Here is a 19,048-nt window from a genome sequence, read left to right on the forward strand (position 1 = left end):
GAGGACAGACATGCCTCTTACACACAGTAACACAGTAAACAATCTCACACTTATCTTCGAGGGTTACTGACACCCCTATTGTCATGTGAGTTCCACATTTTCATGTCGGTTGAATTGAGAACCCAAATATTTTCAAGGACCTCTCTAATAGGAGAACAGATTCCTTTAGCAAATATTGTTTGCTTAAGTTTGCTTAAGTGAATAATGCTGCTTATAGTTATCTCCTTGTAGCAAAGGTAGATTGTTTTTGTTTTTTGGGTTTTGGTTTTTTTTTTTTAGAGACAGGGTCTTGCTCTGTCGCCCGGGCTGGAATGCAGTGGCACAGTCATAGCTCACTGCAGCCTCCAACTGCTGGGCTCAAGTGATCTCACCTCAGCCTCCCGAATAGTTGAGACTATAGGTGTTCGCCACCACATCTGGCTAATTTTTAAAATTTTTGTAGCTATGTTGCCGGGGCTGGTCTTGAACTCTTGGCCTGAAAGTGATCCTCCCACCTTGTCCTCCCAAAGCACTGTGATTACAGGCCTGAGTCACTGTGCTCAGCCCTGTTTATTGATATATTCTACCAGAGAAACTAGAAACATTATTTTTTGGTGTAGAGGTGTGCAATATTTTGATTTTGTGTGGGAGTGTTCTTAAACGTTTCTCATGATTATATTATTTTCCAAAGGAGATTGTAAAATAGAATGAACCTTCAGATTGCTTTTTGTCTTTTTTAGCAATGGGAACCCAAAGTAAAATAACATCCTGGCTGTCTTATTGTTTAATATTTTTTTATTTAGGTGATGATGCACTTCCAAATGGGTTAGACGTTACCTTTGAAGTAACTGAATTGAGGAGATTAACGGGCAGTTATAACACCATGGTTGGAAACAATGAAGGCAGTATGGTATGCTACAGGCTTTTTACTTTCTTATATTGGAACTTTGAGTTGGGAACTTTTATACTATGACTGCATTCTAAAAGCTGATGATAGTTTCAAAATTCGGTCATTTCATTTGCTTTAATCTGTTGTTTTTTGTGGTTTCTCTTTAATCACCGTAGAATTGGTGATAATATGTTTTGGGTTGTTTGATAACAATGTTAACGTTAGTAATTAGGAATGATTTGGAGAATGTTCATATTAATAGTCTCTTGTTCAAATTCCTTTAAACTCTAAATCTGTAACATTCTTGAGCCTCACGGGTGGCAAGGTTAGCTTGTCCCTTGCATTAATCAGGTTTGAATGCAGGATGTGAGCACTCAGCAGCGGCATGTTTTAAAGAATGAAAGTGATTACAAATGAAAGACTAGATCTGTAGTTAGCATCTTCCTTCTGTTTTTATGAAAGTCCCTTAGCTAGCATAGTCTTTATCCAATCCAAAGTTCTCATTCCTTCCATTTAGACCACTGCTATTTTTTTTTTTCCCTCCTAGGTACTTGGCCTCAAGCTTCCTAATCTTCTTGGTCGTGCAGAAAAGGTGACCTTTCAGTTTTCCTATGGAACAAAAGAAACTTCGTATGGCCTGTCCTTCTTCAAACCACGGCCCGGAAACTTCGAAAGAAAGTAGGAAGCCCAACAGATCATTGAGTACACTGGCCTGATAGAAAAGTTAAAATAGGTGGCTTATTTGTGAAAAGAACCATGACAGAATCAGCTGCCACTTCTGCAGTGACCACATGCTGTAGATTTCCTCTTGAAGATGAGCCCTACGGGCGTAGTGTTAAATCTGTTGATTTAAATGTGTGCAAGTTCTAATCACTGTTTCAGCTTTTAAAGCTCTATCCCATTGTCTCCTAGTTTCTCTGTAAACTTATATAAAGTTACTGGACAGTTCCCTTGGAGCTCACTGCGGGAGACGGACAGAGGAATGTCAGCTGAGTACAGTGTGAGTAGCATTTCAGTCCTTCCCTCTGGGCTTGGGGGAAAACAGGGTGGCTTTTTCACTGATTCCCAAAGGCAGCAAGAGGGCAGCGTGGAAAGCACAGGCCCTCTGCCCTCCGCACCAGGTACCTCCTGGCCAGGTGCCTCTTCTCTAGCCGAGTACAGGCTACAGGGACCCGAGAGTGGCTGATGCCCATGTTAGCAGCTCCTTAACCTGGTCCTGACTACCTGAGGCACCATTGGTTGTCCCTCCCCATATGTGTGGAGACTGACAGTTTCTCATAGTCAGCAGAGTTGGTCAGATCACTGGAAGGTTTCTTTTTTTTTTTTTTTTTTTTTTTTGTTGAGACAGAGGTTTGCTCTTGTCGCCCAGGCTGGAGTACAATGGCACGATCTCGGCTCACTGCAACCTCCGCCTCCCCGGTTCAAGTGATTCTCCTGCCTCAGCCTCCGTCACCGTGCCCAGCTAATTTTTGTTATTTTTAGTAGAGATGGAGGTTTCCTTATGTTGGCCAGGCTGGTCTCGAACTCCCGACCTCAAGTGATCTGCCCGTCTCAGCCTCCCAAAGTGCTGGGATTACAGGCGTGAGCCACTGCGCCTGGTCCGGAAGGTTTCATTTTTGGTTCACACCTAAGTTTACACCTAGAAGGGTGTGATTAAATGCCGCCATTGGAATTCATATCATTTGGCCTTTTTGGGGCTTTATGATAACCTGCTTTTTTTTTTTTCTCCTTCCTTTTGCCGCTGTTCCTGACTCCTCTTGTTCTGGGCTTTAGTTCATGCAGAGAGCCCTGAGATAGAATACTATGTAAGAGTCGTTCCCCACATGTGGTCTTCAGACCAGCAGCATCGACCTCAGCTGTGGGCTTGTTAGAAATGCACATTCGCGGGCTCCACCTTGAGCTGCCAAGTCCGACTCACAGAGAGTGGGGCCCAGGAAGCTTTAAGTGTGCTCTCCCTCCAAGAACCCAGCAGAAGCCCTGGAGGCGACCACCTGGGCTTGACTCCCCCGTCTCCCTTAGGGCTGTGCGACCTCAGGCAAATGACTCATCTGTGAAATGAAGGACAGGAGCGCGCGGTCTCCCAGGGCCGTTGTGAGGGTTGGATGAGAGGCGTGGTAAAGCTCCTGATGCGGCGCGTGGCGCAGTGCAGGTGCTTGAGGTGCGTTAGTGCCTCGGGCCTCTGGTCCTTGCAGACCAAGGCCATGAGAACTCAGAGCACACAGAGCTGGGCCAGGTAGACTCCAGGTTCAAGATGGAGATGGGAGAATCCAGGCACATTTGCACTTTCATTTCCTTTTCTCCAAATTTTCTTGTCTGGAAGGGAGCAGCCCTGAGACACCTTTCTGCTTTGATACCGTCCTCGGATGCCCTCTGGTGGGGCCGTGGAGGGGAAACCTGGGCCACACGCTGCTCTCTCCAGCCTGCCGTCCTCCAGCAGGTCTCCAGGTGCCTGTGTGCACCCACAGTGGTCGGGCTCCCGGGAGCTTAGCCACCCTTCTCCCCAGTGTCATGCTTCATTTCTTTCTAAGCCTTTTTAAAGAGCAGATTTTTAGGAGAGTAGAAATACCTTATTTTTTCACAAGGAATAGCAGAGATGAAAGACACCAAAGTGTAGACTCGGCCCTCGGGTGGGTGCAGGTAGAGGGGAGGAGGAAAGGGGAGGGCAGAGACCTTGTCGCCAGCAGCCCTGAAGCTGAGCTCCTAGAGGAACGGACCAGATCATACTCAGTGGTATCCTTGGGGCCCATGTCAGGCCTTCTAAGGAATGAAGAAATGATTTAGGAAGCTCTACACCTCCCGTAGGAATTTGGGAAAGTGCCTGAATCCCAGGTGGCCCTAAGTGTAGAGATGGTGGCTGTGCAGGCTGCCCCTCCTGTACCATCTCCCCAGTGCCTGGCATGGTGCCCTGTGGGTGCTGAGGTGGGTGCCTCTCACTATGAAGGCGGGATGGAGTGTTCTGGGCCTGCTGGCGACCCACTCACCCCATGGCCTGGAGTTCAATTGCAAGCCTGAGGGCTAGAGAGGGCCCAGCATGGGACACCCCCTGGGGAGTGTGGGGTGACGTGGCTTCCTTGTGAGAGTTAAATCACTGTCCTACCACTTCTCAAAGCCACCAAACATTGTTCACTGTTCAGAAAACATTTCTCTGAGATAGAAATCTAAGATGAGCTGTCCTGGCAGCAGGAAAGAGAGCGTCAGGCTGGGAAGCAGGTGCCACCTGCTTGGACCCCAGAATTCACCTGGCTCAGGCCTCTGCTGCAGGAAGGATCCCTCGCCTCCCACATAACTCTCGTCTCTGCCACCTTCTCTCTGGGCCGGTGCAAGTCGCTGGGTTGCCAGGCCTGGCTTCAGACAGGGTCGGGTGGACCAGGTGGGGTTTGCGCCATCAGATCATCTTAGGTGTCTTACCCATTACAAAGAAGTGGGAGAGAGATAGCACCTGCAGCCCTCAGACCAGCCCTGTCCCTCACCTGGGGTGCAGTCCTGCTACTTAGAGCAGTACGAGAGAGATAGCACCTGCAGCCCTCAGACCAGCCCTGTCCCTCACCTGGGGTGCAGTCCTGCTACTTAGAGCAGTACTGCCTTTGATTCCGTTCACAGCTTTCCTCCTTTCTTCCTTTGTCCTTCTTCCCTCTGGTTTTCTCTTCCCCTTCTTCTCTTCTTCCCCTTCTCCCTCTCTCTCATCATTAAAAAAAATTAGATATTTAGTTCATTGTTTCATGATGCTTCATTCCAAAAAATGATTTGCAACAACTTCCTAAGTATGTGTGGTCCGGAAAGATGTCTGATCTCCATGTTGCAGTTTCCCATATGGAAGACCAGCCACACTGTCAAGTGGGAAGGCGTGTGGCGAGAACTGGGCTGCCTCTCAAGGACGGCGTCATTTGCTGTTCGAAAAGAAAGCGGACATTCACTGAAATCATCTCTTTCGGTAACAGTTTCTCTTAGTTGGAGTAAATAATTTTGTTGATGGAACCATGCTATGCATTGGGAAAACAGTCTTTGCCAATATCAGGGCTGACTGAGAAGCGTCACCCAGATGGGGTGTCCACAGTGGCGGCCCCCACTCCCCGAGGGCTTGTGGTGTCCTGCCTCGCGTGGTCCTTTCCAAATAATGTCATTGGTAACAGGAAGAGGTGTGCTTCAGAGCTGACTGTGGAATTTCAGCTTTCAAAAAGAAGGAGGAACCAGGCTGAGCCGACTGAGGCCAGGGCGTCGAGCTCCTTGAGAGAACGAACCCGGTGGTGGGTGTTCAACTCCCACGTAGTGAGCAGGAATCGTTTATTCAGTTGAAGCTCAAGTCTCAGTGTGGACGTCTCAGTGTCCTCCTATGTAAGATAGGGACAGTCACCCTCACTTCCTCCAAGGGCTCTGTGAACACGAAATGACATGATAGTTGTAGAGTGCTAGCGTGGTGTGGCCCACGTGCTGTGAGTGCTCATGGTTATCTAATAGAACTTCTTAAAGTGAAAATATCCCCATTCAAATTTCTTTCAGCACGCCATGGTCATCGATTCTCGGAATTCTTCCATCTTACCAAGGAGAGGTGCTTTGCTGAAAGTTAACCAGGTAGTGTTGTTTCACCTGTGACCCCTGCAGGGTGAGGGGAGCCAAGTTTTGGACAGTACATAAAGTCCCGGTGGGCTGGGTGGGCCTGGGGGTGGGCAGTCTCACAGAGTAATCGCACATGCAGTATCGCTTGTGAGGGTCGCCAGCTCCACTCTCAGGGCTTCCAGCCCGGAAATTGCTCCCTACCCCCTGCAGTTCAGTCTTGTGCCTTCACAGAACCCAAGGTGGGGGTAAGGCTGTGGCATCCTTGATGAGGGCCTGTAATAGGCCAGGAGGAGGGCTGTGACTTGGTGTTACCTGGGAGAGAGTGTCCGAAGGCAGGGGTCACCCCTCAATGGCTGCAGGGCAGGTGCATCGTGGCAGCAGGAGGTGCTGGAGGAAGGTCTTCACCACCTTAGAGGAGCGTGCTTCTCTGCTGGTGTTGGAGGCGGGCTGTTAGTCTGTCTTTGGGTTGCCCTCTTGTTGGAGGCAGGGGGATAGTTCTTTACTGTAAGGTACCTACAAGGTGCAGGCACAGTGAGGAGCCCACCTTGGTGGCTTGAGAGTGAGGGCAGCAGGGGCTGCACTGAACCTTGAGGCTTCCCCGAGCAGCTACCCTCGCTCTGGCCGGTGGTACTTAGGTGTTGTCAAGCAGGGCAAAAGCCCGGGGGTGCCTGACCTTCAGTGTCAGAGGAGCAATTAGAAATCAGGTTTTTATACAAAATAGCCCACATTGTGAAAGGTCAGCTGAGTTTTTCCCCAAATGCCGATGAAGCCAACGAGCCAAGCCGCCTGTGCTGAGCTCTGTGTTCAGACACTCAGGCTGCCAGTGCTCCCTGCACACAGCCAGAGGGCAGCCTCCGCACCTCTTGGATCTGCTGATCCTCCATCCCAGTCCGTCCACTGTTGCTGTCCGCAACAATTAGGATGTGGCTTCTAGGAGACAGAATTTTCTGTAGCCTTTAAAAAAATACAAAACGGCAAAATTAAATCCTGATGCAAAAACATGATTCTGTAGCCCCTGTAATAAGTCTGTTTGCTCCCTTTGACCTGAGTGCTCCTTCCCTGCAGGAACTGGCAGGCTACACCGGCGGGGATGTGAGCTTCATCAAAGAAGATTTTGAACTTCAGTTGAACAAGCAACTCATATTTGATTCAGTGAGTATCTAACGGATGCTGGCACCTGCACTGTCAGCCCTTACTTTGGGGATCTTACCACAGAATCTTAGCTCCTGAATATCTAAAGCACAGAGTGGAAGCCTGGGCGGTAATGCTTAACCTTTGATGTTTCCAGTTTAGCCAGATTTGCAGGTAGTCTGGGGAGAAGCCATAAATATTTTCTTTTAAAAGTAACCTCTGATGGCCGGGCGCAGTGGCTCACGCCTGTAATCCCAGCACTTTAGGAGGCTGAGGTGGGTGGATCACAAGGTCAGGAGATCGAGACCATCCTGGCTAACACGGTAAAACCCTGTCTACTAAAAAAATTAGCCGGGCGTGGTGGCGGGCGCCTGAAGTCCCAGCTACTCGGGAGGCTGAGACAGGAGAATGGCGTGAACTCCGGAGGCAGAGCTTGCAGTGAGCCAAGATCACACCACTGCACTCCAGCCTGGGTGACAGAGAGACTCCTTCTCAAAAAAAAAAAAAAAAAAGTAACCTCTGCTAATCGTTACACATAGGACCATGAGAGAGCCCCTCCACGTTTATCATCTCAGGGCCTTGGAGGAGGGGTGGCTGGAGGACAGAGGGGTGTCTCCTGCCCTTGAAATGCTGTTCCGTGGACCTTCTGAGTCTTCACTTTGCTGGGTCTACAGGGCTCTGGGTGCTTTCAGAAATTTTTTTTTTTTTTTAATCTTCAGTCCTGTTGGGTCAGTTTCTCCTGATTCACTCAGGAGTGAGGAGTAAGTGACTGGATTCTGGTCTCGCCAGAGGAGCCCCAGGCTGGGAGGGCACCTGGCATATTTCTCACGTCTTCCCAGCACCCAGTGGGTGGGGGCAGCTCTGCCCTGCCTTTGCTGCCTAGGTCCTTATCTGCCTTAAAACCTGGGGGCAAGGATTGAGTGTAATGAAATGGTGCATGCGACTGTTTCTAGAGAGCTCATTTTAAAATAATTTGTTACTGCCCCTATTCAGCCCTTGACTCTGCACTTTGAACTTGGTTCCTGCCTCCCTCTGCCCCTGCCACCACAGGCCTCCTTGTTGTCCGGCACGTGAGCCCATCCTGATCCCTTCTGCAGCACTGGATGTTGTCGCCTGCTCGCCTGTTCTCACTTTATCTCTCTTGTTTTCTTGACTCATCATTGCTGCGCTCTTCCACTCCTCAGTTTTCTCTTCTCAGGGCCCTTTCTGCCTCACAGGCATGGCTTGCCCCTAGATCTCTGTAGCCATCTCCCCACCCTGCTTCTCTCTGGGACAGTCTCATACAGCCCTGTGGCTGCAGCTGCTGCCTGTGCGTAGCAACTCTGGTTCTCCTGCCTCCTTCCTGGGCCCAGATTCAAGTGCTCCTGGCTGTCTCAGCCCCTACCTTACAGACACCTCATATCAACAGAGCTCATTGCCTTCCCCCCAAATCTGTACCCACGCCTGGGCTCCTCATCCACTGACCCGCACAGTGCACCCGGCTGCCCTTGAACTTAACTCCCTGGCTGCTCTCAGTCCTCCCCTCAGCCACCTGCCACCCACTGGGCGCTGCCCTTCCTCCTCTCAGCACTGCCCATCCGCACTGAACCAATGTCGCGTTCTGAGTCGTCTCTGCTCCTCTCCTACTCCCTGCCTTCCCCTTCCCCCCTCTACACTATGGACATATTAGTCTTTTTGAGTTGTCTCTACTCCTCTCCCACTCCCTGCCTTCCCCTTCCCCTTCTCCACACTGCGGATGTGTTAGTGTTTCTGAAACACAAGCCTTACCATATCACTTTCCTACACAAACTGCTTGTGCTGTTAGGGTGCCTGTAGCCCTTGATCCTTCATCACTGTGCCTGTCTCATGCTTCGGCTCTGTGGAAATACTTTTTGTTTCCCAGAAGGCATTGGCTCACCCTGACTTTCAGGCACTCGTATTTACTCTGTCTGCCGCTGGCTGTAACTCCCTTTTTTTCAGTTGTTTCCTTGGCCTCCCACTCCCTGCCTTTAAGACTTTAGTATAGGTGTGTCTCCTGCAAGCCTTCAACCTCCTAGATGGAAGTGGGGGCTCCTCCACTGTGCCCGTAGCTCCTGTGCTTATCCTGTGGTAGTGCCCATCCATCTACCCACCCATTTACCCATCCATCCATCCATCCGTCCGTCCAACCATCCACCCATCCACCCACCCATCCACCCATCCACCCACCCACCTACCCACCCCACATCCATCCATCCATCCATCCATCCACTCATCCATCCATCCATCCATCCATCCACTCATCCATCCATCCATCCGTCCATCCACCCACCCACACACACACCTATCCACCCATCCACCCATCCACCCACCCATCCATCCATCCATCCGTCCGTCCATCCATCCACCCATCCACCCACCCACCTACCCACCCACACATCCATCCATCCACTCATCCATCCATCCATCCATCCATCCACTCATCCATCCATCCATCCGTCCATCCACCCACCCACACACACACCTATCCATCCATCCACCCATCAACCCATCCACCCACCCATCCATCCATCCATCCATTCATCCATCCATCTACCCATCCACCCACCCACCCACACACCTATCCATCCATCCATCCATCCATCCATCCATCCAGCCAGCCATCCATCCACCCATCCACCCACCCACCCACCCACCCACCCATCCATCCACCGGTCTAACACATGTATGCTGGCTGCCAGGCACTGTCCAGGCACTAAGAATATATCAGTGAACAAAGCCCAATTCCTGCTCTCGAGGAACTTCCATTCTTGAGGAGGGAAACCTATAAGCTAGTATCTTTATATATCATTGAGGAGGCGGTGACAAGTGTTGTGAAGAAAAATAAAGCAGAATTAAGGGGTAGAAAGTGACCAGAAGGGGATGCCATCTAGTTAGGATGGTCAGGGAGGGTGGCTAGTAAGGCAACCCCTGAGCACAGCCCAGAGCACGGTGAGGGAGCAAGCGTGGGACAGCGGGACACCTCGGGCGGGAGCACGAATTCCAAGAGCAGTAGTGGCAGGAGGGCCTTGGAGGCCGGATGTGGGCTCTTGCTTCCACTCTACATGAGAGGGAAGCCCTGGAGCCTTCTGAGCAGAGTCCGGACACCTGGCTGAGAAGAAAATGCCAGCTGCTGTGGGGACAGAAGCTTGTCCTTCCTACAGAAGCTTCTGAGAAAGCCATTTCTGAGCAGCTTGGAGGGACATAGGCATTTTCAAGGCAGAGAACATGTGAGGCTCGGCCAGCCGCCCGAAAACATGGGGTGCAGGGGAGCAGGAGAGCCTCTACCTGGTTGAGGACATTGTTGAGAAGGTTTTGTGGCATGAAGATGGGCTCACTGAGCCAAGACTGGCTACTGCCTCCTGCCCTGTAAGAGACAAGGCTCTGTCCTTGAGAGTGGGGTTGGGAGTGCGTCTCTGCATTGGGGGAGCCTTGCAGCCGGTACCTTCTTTCAGCCTAAAATGCCGTGTGCCCTGAATCCTTCCACATTTTGAGGCTGCGGCAAAGAGGCCTGAGCAGGTGCAGGGGGCCTGGCTCCCTCCTCTGTGAGGCCTTGGCTCGTGCTGCTGGGCGTCACTTCCCGTCGCAGAGCAGGGGCCTGCCCTGTGTCCGAATGGAAGCCGGGCCCTGCTCGCCTTCGGTGTGTCTTGATTTGGACTTTGGAATTGCGTGTTTTAATAGAATCCACGTGGCCCTTCGAAGGGTAGCTCTGCAACGGGACAAGCCAGGCATTCTCCTGCGGCCCTTGCACCCCATTGCGGAGCTCTGCACGCCACGGGCATTCAGTGTGTGGCCAGTTGCTAGTTGCTGATGTTCCTGGAGTGAAAGGAATGCTGGGAGAAAACAACCATTTGTTTCTATTTGAACAGGTTTTTTCAGCGTCTTTCTGGGGCGGAATGTTGGTGCCCATTGGTGATAAGCCGTCAAGCATTGCTGATAGGTAAGTACTAATCAATGAATGGATAATTTGCACATATTTTCCTTTGGATCTTTTCAGTTGTTTTTTATAAGATATTTTAGAGAAGTTTATTTAGGAGAGCGTAGTATTTCAAATATTCCTTTAGTATTTATGTTTAAGCTAATTTCTAAATATCGGGTATACCTCACACTTAATATTTTTTGCTTTTGTTGGGGAAGTTACTTTATTATATTAAAAATGTATTGTTCCCTTTTGATTATGAAGGAATACAGTTCCTACTCATTGCAGAAATGCAAAAATGGAGAAACACTTAAAGAAATTAGAGAAAGCACTCACTAAGTCATGAGAAATTCTTTATAAGCAGCATTGTAGTGGCATATGTTTCATTATTTGCATATACCATAACTTTTTAGCCTACCGTGTATTTTTTGATATTTCATTGGTTTCTAATTTGTGATTTTTGTAAATAACATTGTAAATAATAACTTTTAAGATAATTTGTTGTTTATTTTATTTTCTGTGGTATTACTCTCTCAAAGTAAAACTCATAGTATTGCTGGGTGCTGCTTTTAGGAAGCTTACAGCAATTTATACCCCTACCAGCAGGGTATGAACTTGTACTTGTTGCTTCGAAATACTAATCATTGTCCTCTAGGGCAAAAAAACTTTTTTTTCAACCCTGCATTAGTTAAAATATACTGGTACAGCTTTTTTGGATGGTGGTTTGGAAGTAGAACAATTTTAGGTTTATAAACTCTGGATCCTAACAGTTTCACAAAACTCCATGAATCTAATTTACAAAAGTACTTTTCTAAGTGTGTAAAGATTTATGTGTAGAAGGATGTCCACTGTAGCGTTGCTGATGAATAGCAAAGAATTTGAAACTGCCTTATGTAAGTTCCCCAGTAGGGAAATGGTGAAATTCTAGCACAACCATTCCAGATCTATGTAGTTATTAAAAATAAGGAGATATGTGTTCATAAGTTAACATTTTGCACATGAATATGTTTAGTGGATCCCTTTCCAGCGTGCATGCAGGTGTAGCACCGAGGGCCTGGGAAGCCAGCCACCAAAACAGTGACGGTGGGCACCCCAGAGCCTGGGATGCAGCAGGCAGAACCATTTCACTCGTTATGTTATATGCATCCTGGATCATTTGAATTCAAATGTGTGATTTATCGTTTCTTTTTTATTTTATTTATGTATGTTTTTTGAGACAGAGTCTTACTCTGTCACCCAGGCTGGAGTGCAGTGGCACGATCTTGACTTACTACAACCTCTACCTCCTGGGTTCAAGCTATTCTCCTGCCCCAGCCTCCCAAGTAGCTGGGACTACAGGCACCCGGCGCCACGCCCAGCTAATTTTTGTATTTTTAGTAGAGGCGAGGTTTTACCATGTTGGCTAGGCTGGTCTCTAACTCCTGACCTCAGGTGATGCGCCCACCTCAGCCTCCCAAAAGGCTGGGATTACAGGCGCGAGCTACCGCGCGTGGCCTGATTGATCATTTCTTTAAAAATGAAGCTTGCTGTTTTTGCAATTCATGTTAATGGGGTATTCAGAAAAGCCTTGCTTAGAAATCCCAAGTAGTAAAAACATATTTATAGGTTTTAAAACTCAAATTAAAATGAAAAAATTCATAAAGGCTTTTATGTGGTAGGAAAACCAGAAAAAGCCGCGCCCTGTTCCCTTTGTGCTGTTGCAGACCTGCAGGGTGTTCTTAGCCTCCCGTGGCCTCAAGGGTCAGAGGGCTCTGAGGGCACCTGCCGGGGTTGTGTCCTTGGCTGCCTCTTGGCTGGAAAGATTACGCAGAATTTCTCTTGTCATTTAAATTCGTTTTTTAGTAATTATCATAATCTAAAATCGGGTTCTAATATGCTGTTCAATTTTTCAGAAAGTGGATGGGTTTTTATGTAATTAATTTTTAATTCACGCTTTTCATATTATTCAGATATGGTTGGTGAGAGTGTGACAATCCAGTTCATTAGGGAACAAGAGAAGCTCATATTTAAAAATTATAAACCTAACAAGAATTCTTTTTTGGTCTGTTTCTAGTATTATAGTCCCCCTTTTTGTAATATTGGGATTATACTATTAAATAATTTGTATCCTGCTCTTCTTCGCTTAATATCGCACTGTGAGCCAGTAGGAGGCCCGCCATGAAAAGGAACTGCGTCATGAATTCTCACAGACAGCTGATAGTTCCTTTGTGACAGACAGTTTGCCCTGCCCCTCTCTCCTAGTGTCTTTCTTGGCATCTTGTGTCTCACCTGCATCTCCAAAGTTTGCAGTGTCTCCTTAGGTGTTGAGATTTTTATGAAATTCCCCTGTAGTGTGCACCCTCTTGGTCTTTCTCAAAGGTTTTGCCTTGTAAAAATGCTGTCGATAATCTAGTATCGAATGTGAGTCTGACATGTGTTTCCTACGCGTTCCGTGTGTCATGTCGTTTCTCACCTCCTGACTTTCCTCTGACCTGTGCCGTTTTGTCCTAGGTTTTACCTCGGGGGACCCACAAGCGTCCGCGGATTCAGCATGCACAGCATCGGGCCACAGAGCGAAGGTCTGTCCTTTCCCCTCACGGCGCCAAGTCTAGAAGGCTCGCGTCTCACTTTGGAAACCATGTACCTGTTATTAGCTTACAGCGATAATAGACATTCCTCTTTCACGGTGGTGGAATTAGCACCTAACACAGAACTTACCATGTAGCAGGTGTAGAACATTTATTGAGAGAATTGTAGGAAAATGAGAAAATATATCTGAGCAAAAACTCTGTGAAAATGACCCGCAGTCCTACCCAGAGAGAACATGTGTAAACGTGTTGTTGTCTGTTCCCTGCAGGTTTGACATGTGCTTCCTACTCTTCCTTTGTTTACATATTATTATTTTTTTTGAGATGGAGTCTCGCCCTGTTGCCTAGGCTGGAGTGCAATGGCGCGATCTCGGCTCACCGCAACCTCCACCTCCTGGGTTCAAATGATTCTCCTGCCTCAGCCTCCCAAGTAGCTGGGATTACAGGCACCCGCCACCATGCCTAGCTAATTTTTGTATTTTTAGTAGAGATGGGGTTTTACCATGTTGGCCAGGCTGGTCTCAAACTCCTGACCTCGTGATCCGCCTGCCTCAGCCTCCCAAAGTGCTGGGATTACAGGTGTGAGCCACTGGGCCCGACCCCTACGTATTATTATTAATATTATCATTATTATTTTGAGACAGAGTCTCGCTCTGTTGCCCAGGCTGGAGTGCAGTGGCACGATCTCGGCTCACTGCAACCTCCGCCTCCCGGGTTCACACGATTCTCCTGCCTCAGCCCCCTGAGTAGCTGGGATTACAGGCGCACACCACCACGCCTGGCTAACTTTTTGTGTATTTTTAGTAGAGATGGGGTTTCATTATGTTGGCCAGACTGGGCTTGAACTCCTGACCTCGTGATCCACCGGCCTTGGCCTCCTAAAGTGCTGGGATTACAGATGTGAGCCACTGCGCCTGGCCCCTGCGTATTATTTTTAAACCCATTTCTCTCACCACCTCTCATAAAAATGTAACAGTATATTTTTATGCGAGTAAATGCCATTTTTAACAGCTACATATTTCATATTATTGACATCCTATAATTATATTTTAGTTAATAGGCTTAATTTGTTAGAGCAGTTTTAGGTTTACAGAAAAGTTGGGCAAAAAGTACAGTGTTCCTGTATAACCCCCATAGCTTCCTTATTATTAGCACCTTGTGTTAGGATGCTTCATTGGTTAGGATTGGTGAAGCAATATGATAACCTTATTAACTCAAGGCCATAGTTTACATGAGGGTTCACTCTTAGTGTTGTACCTTCTGTGGGCTTTGACAAATGCATGATGTCTTGCGTTCACCATTCCAGGATCACACAAAGTGGCTTCACTGCGCTAAAAATCCTGGGCTCCCTTCATCCCTCCCACCAGACCACTGGAAACGACAGGTCTTTGAACTATCCATGGAGTTTTGCCTTTTCCAGACAGTTTGGGAGTTGGGATCATACAGTTTGTAGCCTTTTCAAGTTGTCTTCTTTTCCGTAGTAATATGCACTTAAGTTCCCTCCATGTCTTTCTGGGACCCAATAACTTGTTTCTTCTTATTGCTGAATAATATTCCTTTGTCTGGAAGTACCACAGTTTGTTTGTCCATTCAGCTGCCGAAGGACAGCTTGGTTGCTTCTAGTGTTTGGCAGTGATGAGTAAAGCTTCTATCAACATTCATGCGCAGGTTGTTGTGGACAGCTTCTGGGACATAAGTTGTCACATCAGCTGAGTCAGTGCCGGGGAGCGCAGTTGTTTGGTCACGCGTTAAGAGCACGCCTCCCCTTCGTAAGGAGCTGCCAGGCGAGCTTCCGGAGTGGCCGCGTCCTTTTGCATTTCCCCAGTGAGGAATGAGAGAGAGAAAGTTTATCATCTTAATGGCTGTGTGTTTTGTCTTATGACACACTATTATCTTTTTAAAGACCAAATCCCAAGCTTTGGACATTGAGTTTGTGTTTTTTTTTTCTTTTATGATTATAAAACAATGTATTCACCTTCGAACTGAATGTTGGTACTCATCTGTAAGTTTTATTTATTTATTTATTTTTTCTTTCTTTCTTTTTTTTTATTTGAAATGGAGTCTTGCTCTGTTGCCCAGACTGGAGTGCATTGGCGCAATCTCAGCTCACTGCAACCTCCACCTCCCAGGTTCAAGTGATTCTCCTGCCTCATCCTCCTGAATAGCGTGATTACAGGTGCCCGCCACCGTGCCCGGCTAATTTTTCTATTTTTATTAGAGACGGGGTTTCTCCATGTTGGCCAGGCTGATCTCAAACTCCTGACCTCGTGATTTGCCCGCCTTGGCCTCCCAAAGTGCTGGGATTACAGGCGTGAGCCAGCACACCTGGCCAAGTTTTACTTTAATATGAAATTCTAGATGTGAAATCGCCAGATCTTTTAGGGCTTTATCGTACTTTCTGGGAAGGTTGTCTCTTTTATACTCCTAGAACCGTCTCTGACATGCAACATCCGTCAGAGGTATCTCCACATGCTATGGAACTTTAAAACATCATTTAAGTGGATGCATATTATTCCATTATTAAACATTCTCCCCTGATTTTCTTACTTTTTTTTTTTTTTTGAGACGGAGTCTCGCTCTGTTGCCCAGGCTGGAGTGCAGTGGCGTGATCTCAGCTGACTGCAACCTCTGCCTCCCAGGTTCAAGCGATTCCCCCTGCCTCAACCTCCTGAATAGCTGGGATTACAGGTGCCCGCCATCATGCCCAGCTAATTTTTGTATTTTTTAATAGAGATGGGGTTTCACCGTGTTGGCCAGGCTGGTCTTGAACTCCTGACTTCAGGTGATCTGCCCGCCTCGGCCCCCCAAAGTGCTCATATTACAGGCGTGAGTCACTGCACCCAGGATTTCTTAAAATCTTCAGCACCTTTGTTGCTTCCATTTTTATGTCATTATAAGCAACAACTACACTCTGCATAAATTTTTGTCGAAAGTATAGATTATTTCTTTTCACTTGTATTTAGAGTGCTTCATTACAGTGTAATTTTTAAGAAAAGGAACTTAAGTTTTTGATGGTTTTATTTCATCTGTTTATTATAAGCAAGTGTGATATGCCGAGTCTATGAGAGCTGAGCCTTTACCTACCTGAGAAGTAAGGCATGCTGGTGTTCCACTCACCACCTCCGTGCGGTTGGCCAGACTCTGTGGGCAAGAATGTAAATTGCTATAATTTTTTTGTGAAAGTGGTTTGATGTATCAAGAGCCTTAAAATGTGTACGTTCAAGAATTGTTAATAATACTATTAATGATAGCCCCAAGCTGGAAACTGGAAACCGAAATGCCCATCAACAGTAGGAAATGGTCAGATAATTAGTGGTATCTTCTACCGTAATGAGGAAGAACAAGTTACAGCCACTGGCTGAATGATGGCATGAGTAAATCTCAGAAACATGTCGGGAGGAAAAGCTAGACCCAGAGGAATGCCTCCTGGAAGATCCCATTTATAAAGCTTGGAAGCAGGTGAAGTGGCCTGTGCTGTGAGAGGATGGGGCAGTGGCTGCATGTGGTATGGGCATCAGGTGGTGGTTAGAAGGGAAGGCAAGGTCTCATGTGGGGTGTGCTTGGTTTCTTGGTCCTGGTGCTCTCTGGGCAGATGTGTTTCAGATATAGAAATTCATTGAGCTGTACACTTAGGATGTGTATACTTTCCTATGGGTATGCACAATACAAGCTTAAAAAAATACATGTTTGCGCCAGGAAACTCATCATAGGTTAATGTCCATGATAAAGGAGTTAGAAACCAGTATGACAATAGAAGAGAAATAGATCATTAAATATTGGTGCACCTATGTTGTTTTCCAGGCATAAAAATCCCATTTTCAAGGGAGATAAAGCGTTAGGAGAAAGTGTTTACAATATATTAAAACTGAAAAAAAGTAGGACTGGAAACTGTGTATATACACACACACACACACACACACACACACACACACACACACACACACAGAATGAGAGAGACAGCAAGCAAGCACCACATTTTATTGGCTTGCTTATTTGGTTTTACATTTACATTATAATCCACTGGAAGAAAGGACATCAGGATGTTAGCTGTTTATTTCTGAATGGTAGAAATTAAAATATTTTCATTTTTTTCTCTTTATGTTGATCAGATGTTCTACAATGAGTATATTTAACTTTTATGTTCAGAATAAAATCAGTTATTTAAGAAGAGAGAGGAGGAGTGGTTTCTGGGAAACAAAAAACAAGGTTGTTCTCCTGCAATTTGTTCATTCTCTGTTCCCATCAGAGCGCTCCTGTTGAAAGGGATTAAGGAGACGTTGGTGTCTTTTTTTTCCCTTCTTCCTCTGGATTGTGAGGCACTGAAGTCTTTAAATGAATCAGCAGTTCATTCCTTGAAGTTAGTCTTGAAGACATCAGTATTTTCCCATTTCATGGTCTGTCATTTTGTATTAGAGGAGAGTAAGACACTGTATAAATGGTATTTTGCAACAAAGTATAAACCTTTGGGTTGTATGTTTTCTGTTGCTTTATAGTTTAAAATGGAATGGACAGGAACGTTTTTAGAAATATGCAAATACATGCTCTCAGTGGATAGGCTTACACTTTGGCAAAAGTAACCTAAATCCAAGCGGTCATGAACCATTGAGAATCGTCTCTTCTCTGGAGACACTGAGCTGGAACCCGGTCTCGCTGTGCAGTGGGTGGCAGGCAGCCTCTGCCTTTTGATTAATCGTGTGCAGCTGTCTCCACACACTGCAGAGACGCTTCCTGCATTTTGTCTCTATTGCGCTCTCGAAAATTTGGCAAAATAATGCATTTCATTTGCAGGTGGAAGTGATTTGGTCATCTACATTTGTGGATAAAGTTATTGTCATGAGACTCGTTTCTTCAAAGCATTTCACAGATAACGATGAATGACAGAGCGCATTCCTTCCTCAGCGACATTGGCTTTGTTTGCCTCCTCAGTTAAATCAAGGTGTGAAACAAACCAGGAGAAAAAGAAAGATTATTTAAAATGAGGCCATCAGTATCAGGAATGAGAACAGCTGCTTGCAAACTCCAGCACTGTGTGGCGTTGTTTACAGGACAGAAATCTTGCTTCTGTAAGTTGTGGAAAGTTAACGTGATGTTAACCTTGTCGGACCTTGTTTTTGTTCTGCACCCCTCCTTTGCTTAGGAGACTACCTAGGTGGAGAAGCGTACTGGGCCGGCGGCCTGCACCTCTACACCCCATTACCTTTCCGGCCAGGCCAGGGTGGCTTTGGAGAACTTTTCCGAACACACTTCTTTCTCAACGCAGGAAACCTCTGCAACCTCAACTATGGTAAAACTTGCGCTATTCAAGAAACCATTGTAGTACAGTTGTTTTCATGTTTAAAAGCACAGTACACAAAGAGGTGTCTGTCTTTTTTTTGTTGAGATGGAGTCTCGCTCTATTGCCAGGCTGGAGTGCAGTGGCGCAATCTCGGCTCACTGCAACCTCCACCTTCTGGGTTCAAGTGACTCTCTTGCCTCAGCCTCCCGAGTAGCTGGGACTACAGGCGCGTGCCATCACGCCCGGCTAATTTTTTGTGTTTTTAGTAGAGACGAGATTTCACCATGTTGGCCAGGATGGTCTCGATCTCTTGACCTCGTGATCCACACCCCCCCCTTGGATTCCCAAAGTGCTGGGATTACAGGTGTGAGCCACCGCGCCAGGCCATGTCTGTCTTTTTAGATTACATAGTCATTAAAGTTAGAGACTGTGCCTTACTTGAAAAAAATTCTTACAACAGCTAACATAATGCCCAGCATTAAGTGGTTGGTTGAGCGAATGAAGCATACAAGAAAAATAATCATCTAATGCCCTTACGAAGAAAAATCTGTTTGTCTATTTAATAAACAAGTCATGATGGCCACAGAGCTGAGTAGGATTGGGTGCCTTCCTCAGGGAGTTCAGGTCCAGAAGAGACTCCCAGCAGATGCCTGGGTGCTAGGGGTGCCTGGAAAGCTTCCTAGAAGGCATGGAAGTCTCCAAGCTGAGACTCAGAGTGGGGCTTCCCAGGTGGTCAG

The 19,048-nt window shown here is 47.0% G+C and overlaps 1 protein-coding gene across 3 annotated transcripts in view; it reads left to right on the plus strand.

The window, feature by feature from the left end:
- SAMM50 (SAMM50 sorting and assembly machinery component) overlaps positions 1-19,048 on the plus strand; it is a 44,074-nt gene that overhangs the window by 18,459 nt on the left and 6,567 nt on the right. For 2 of the 3 annotated variants that reach the window (XM_003812407.6, XM_034948615.2), the window contains exons 5-13: positions 783-889; positions 1,416-1,546; positions 1,781-1,868; positions 4,671-4,799; positions 5,366-5,437; positions 6,488-6,574; positions 10,420-10,490; positions 12,960-13,027; positions 18,174-18,320. In XM_003812407.6, coding sequence (XP_003812455.1) covers positions 783-889; positions 1,416-1,546; positions 1,781-1,868; positions 4,671-4,799; positions 5,366-5,437; positions 6,488-6,574; positions 10,420-10,490; positions 12,960-13,027; positions 18,174-18,320 — 900 coding nt within the window. The remainder of the gene's footprint in view (positions 1-782; positions 890-1,415; positions 1,547-1,780; positions 1,869-4,670; positions 4,800-5,365; positions 5,438-6,487; positions 6,575-10,419; positions 10,491-12,959; positions 13,028-18,173; positions 18,321-19,048) is intronic. The other variant, XM_063603133.1, reaches the window with a different exon arrangement.

The sequence above is a fragment of the Pan paniscus genome, chromosome 23 (genome assembly GCF_029289425.2).
Source record: "Pan paniscus chromosome 23, NHGRI_mPanPan1-v2.0_pri, whole genome shotgun sequence".
Lineage (NCBI taxonomy): Eukaryota > Metazoa > Chordata > Mammalia > Primates > Hominidae > Pan > Pan paniscus.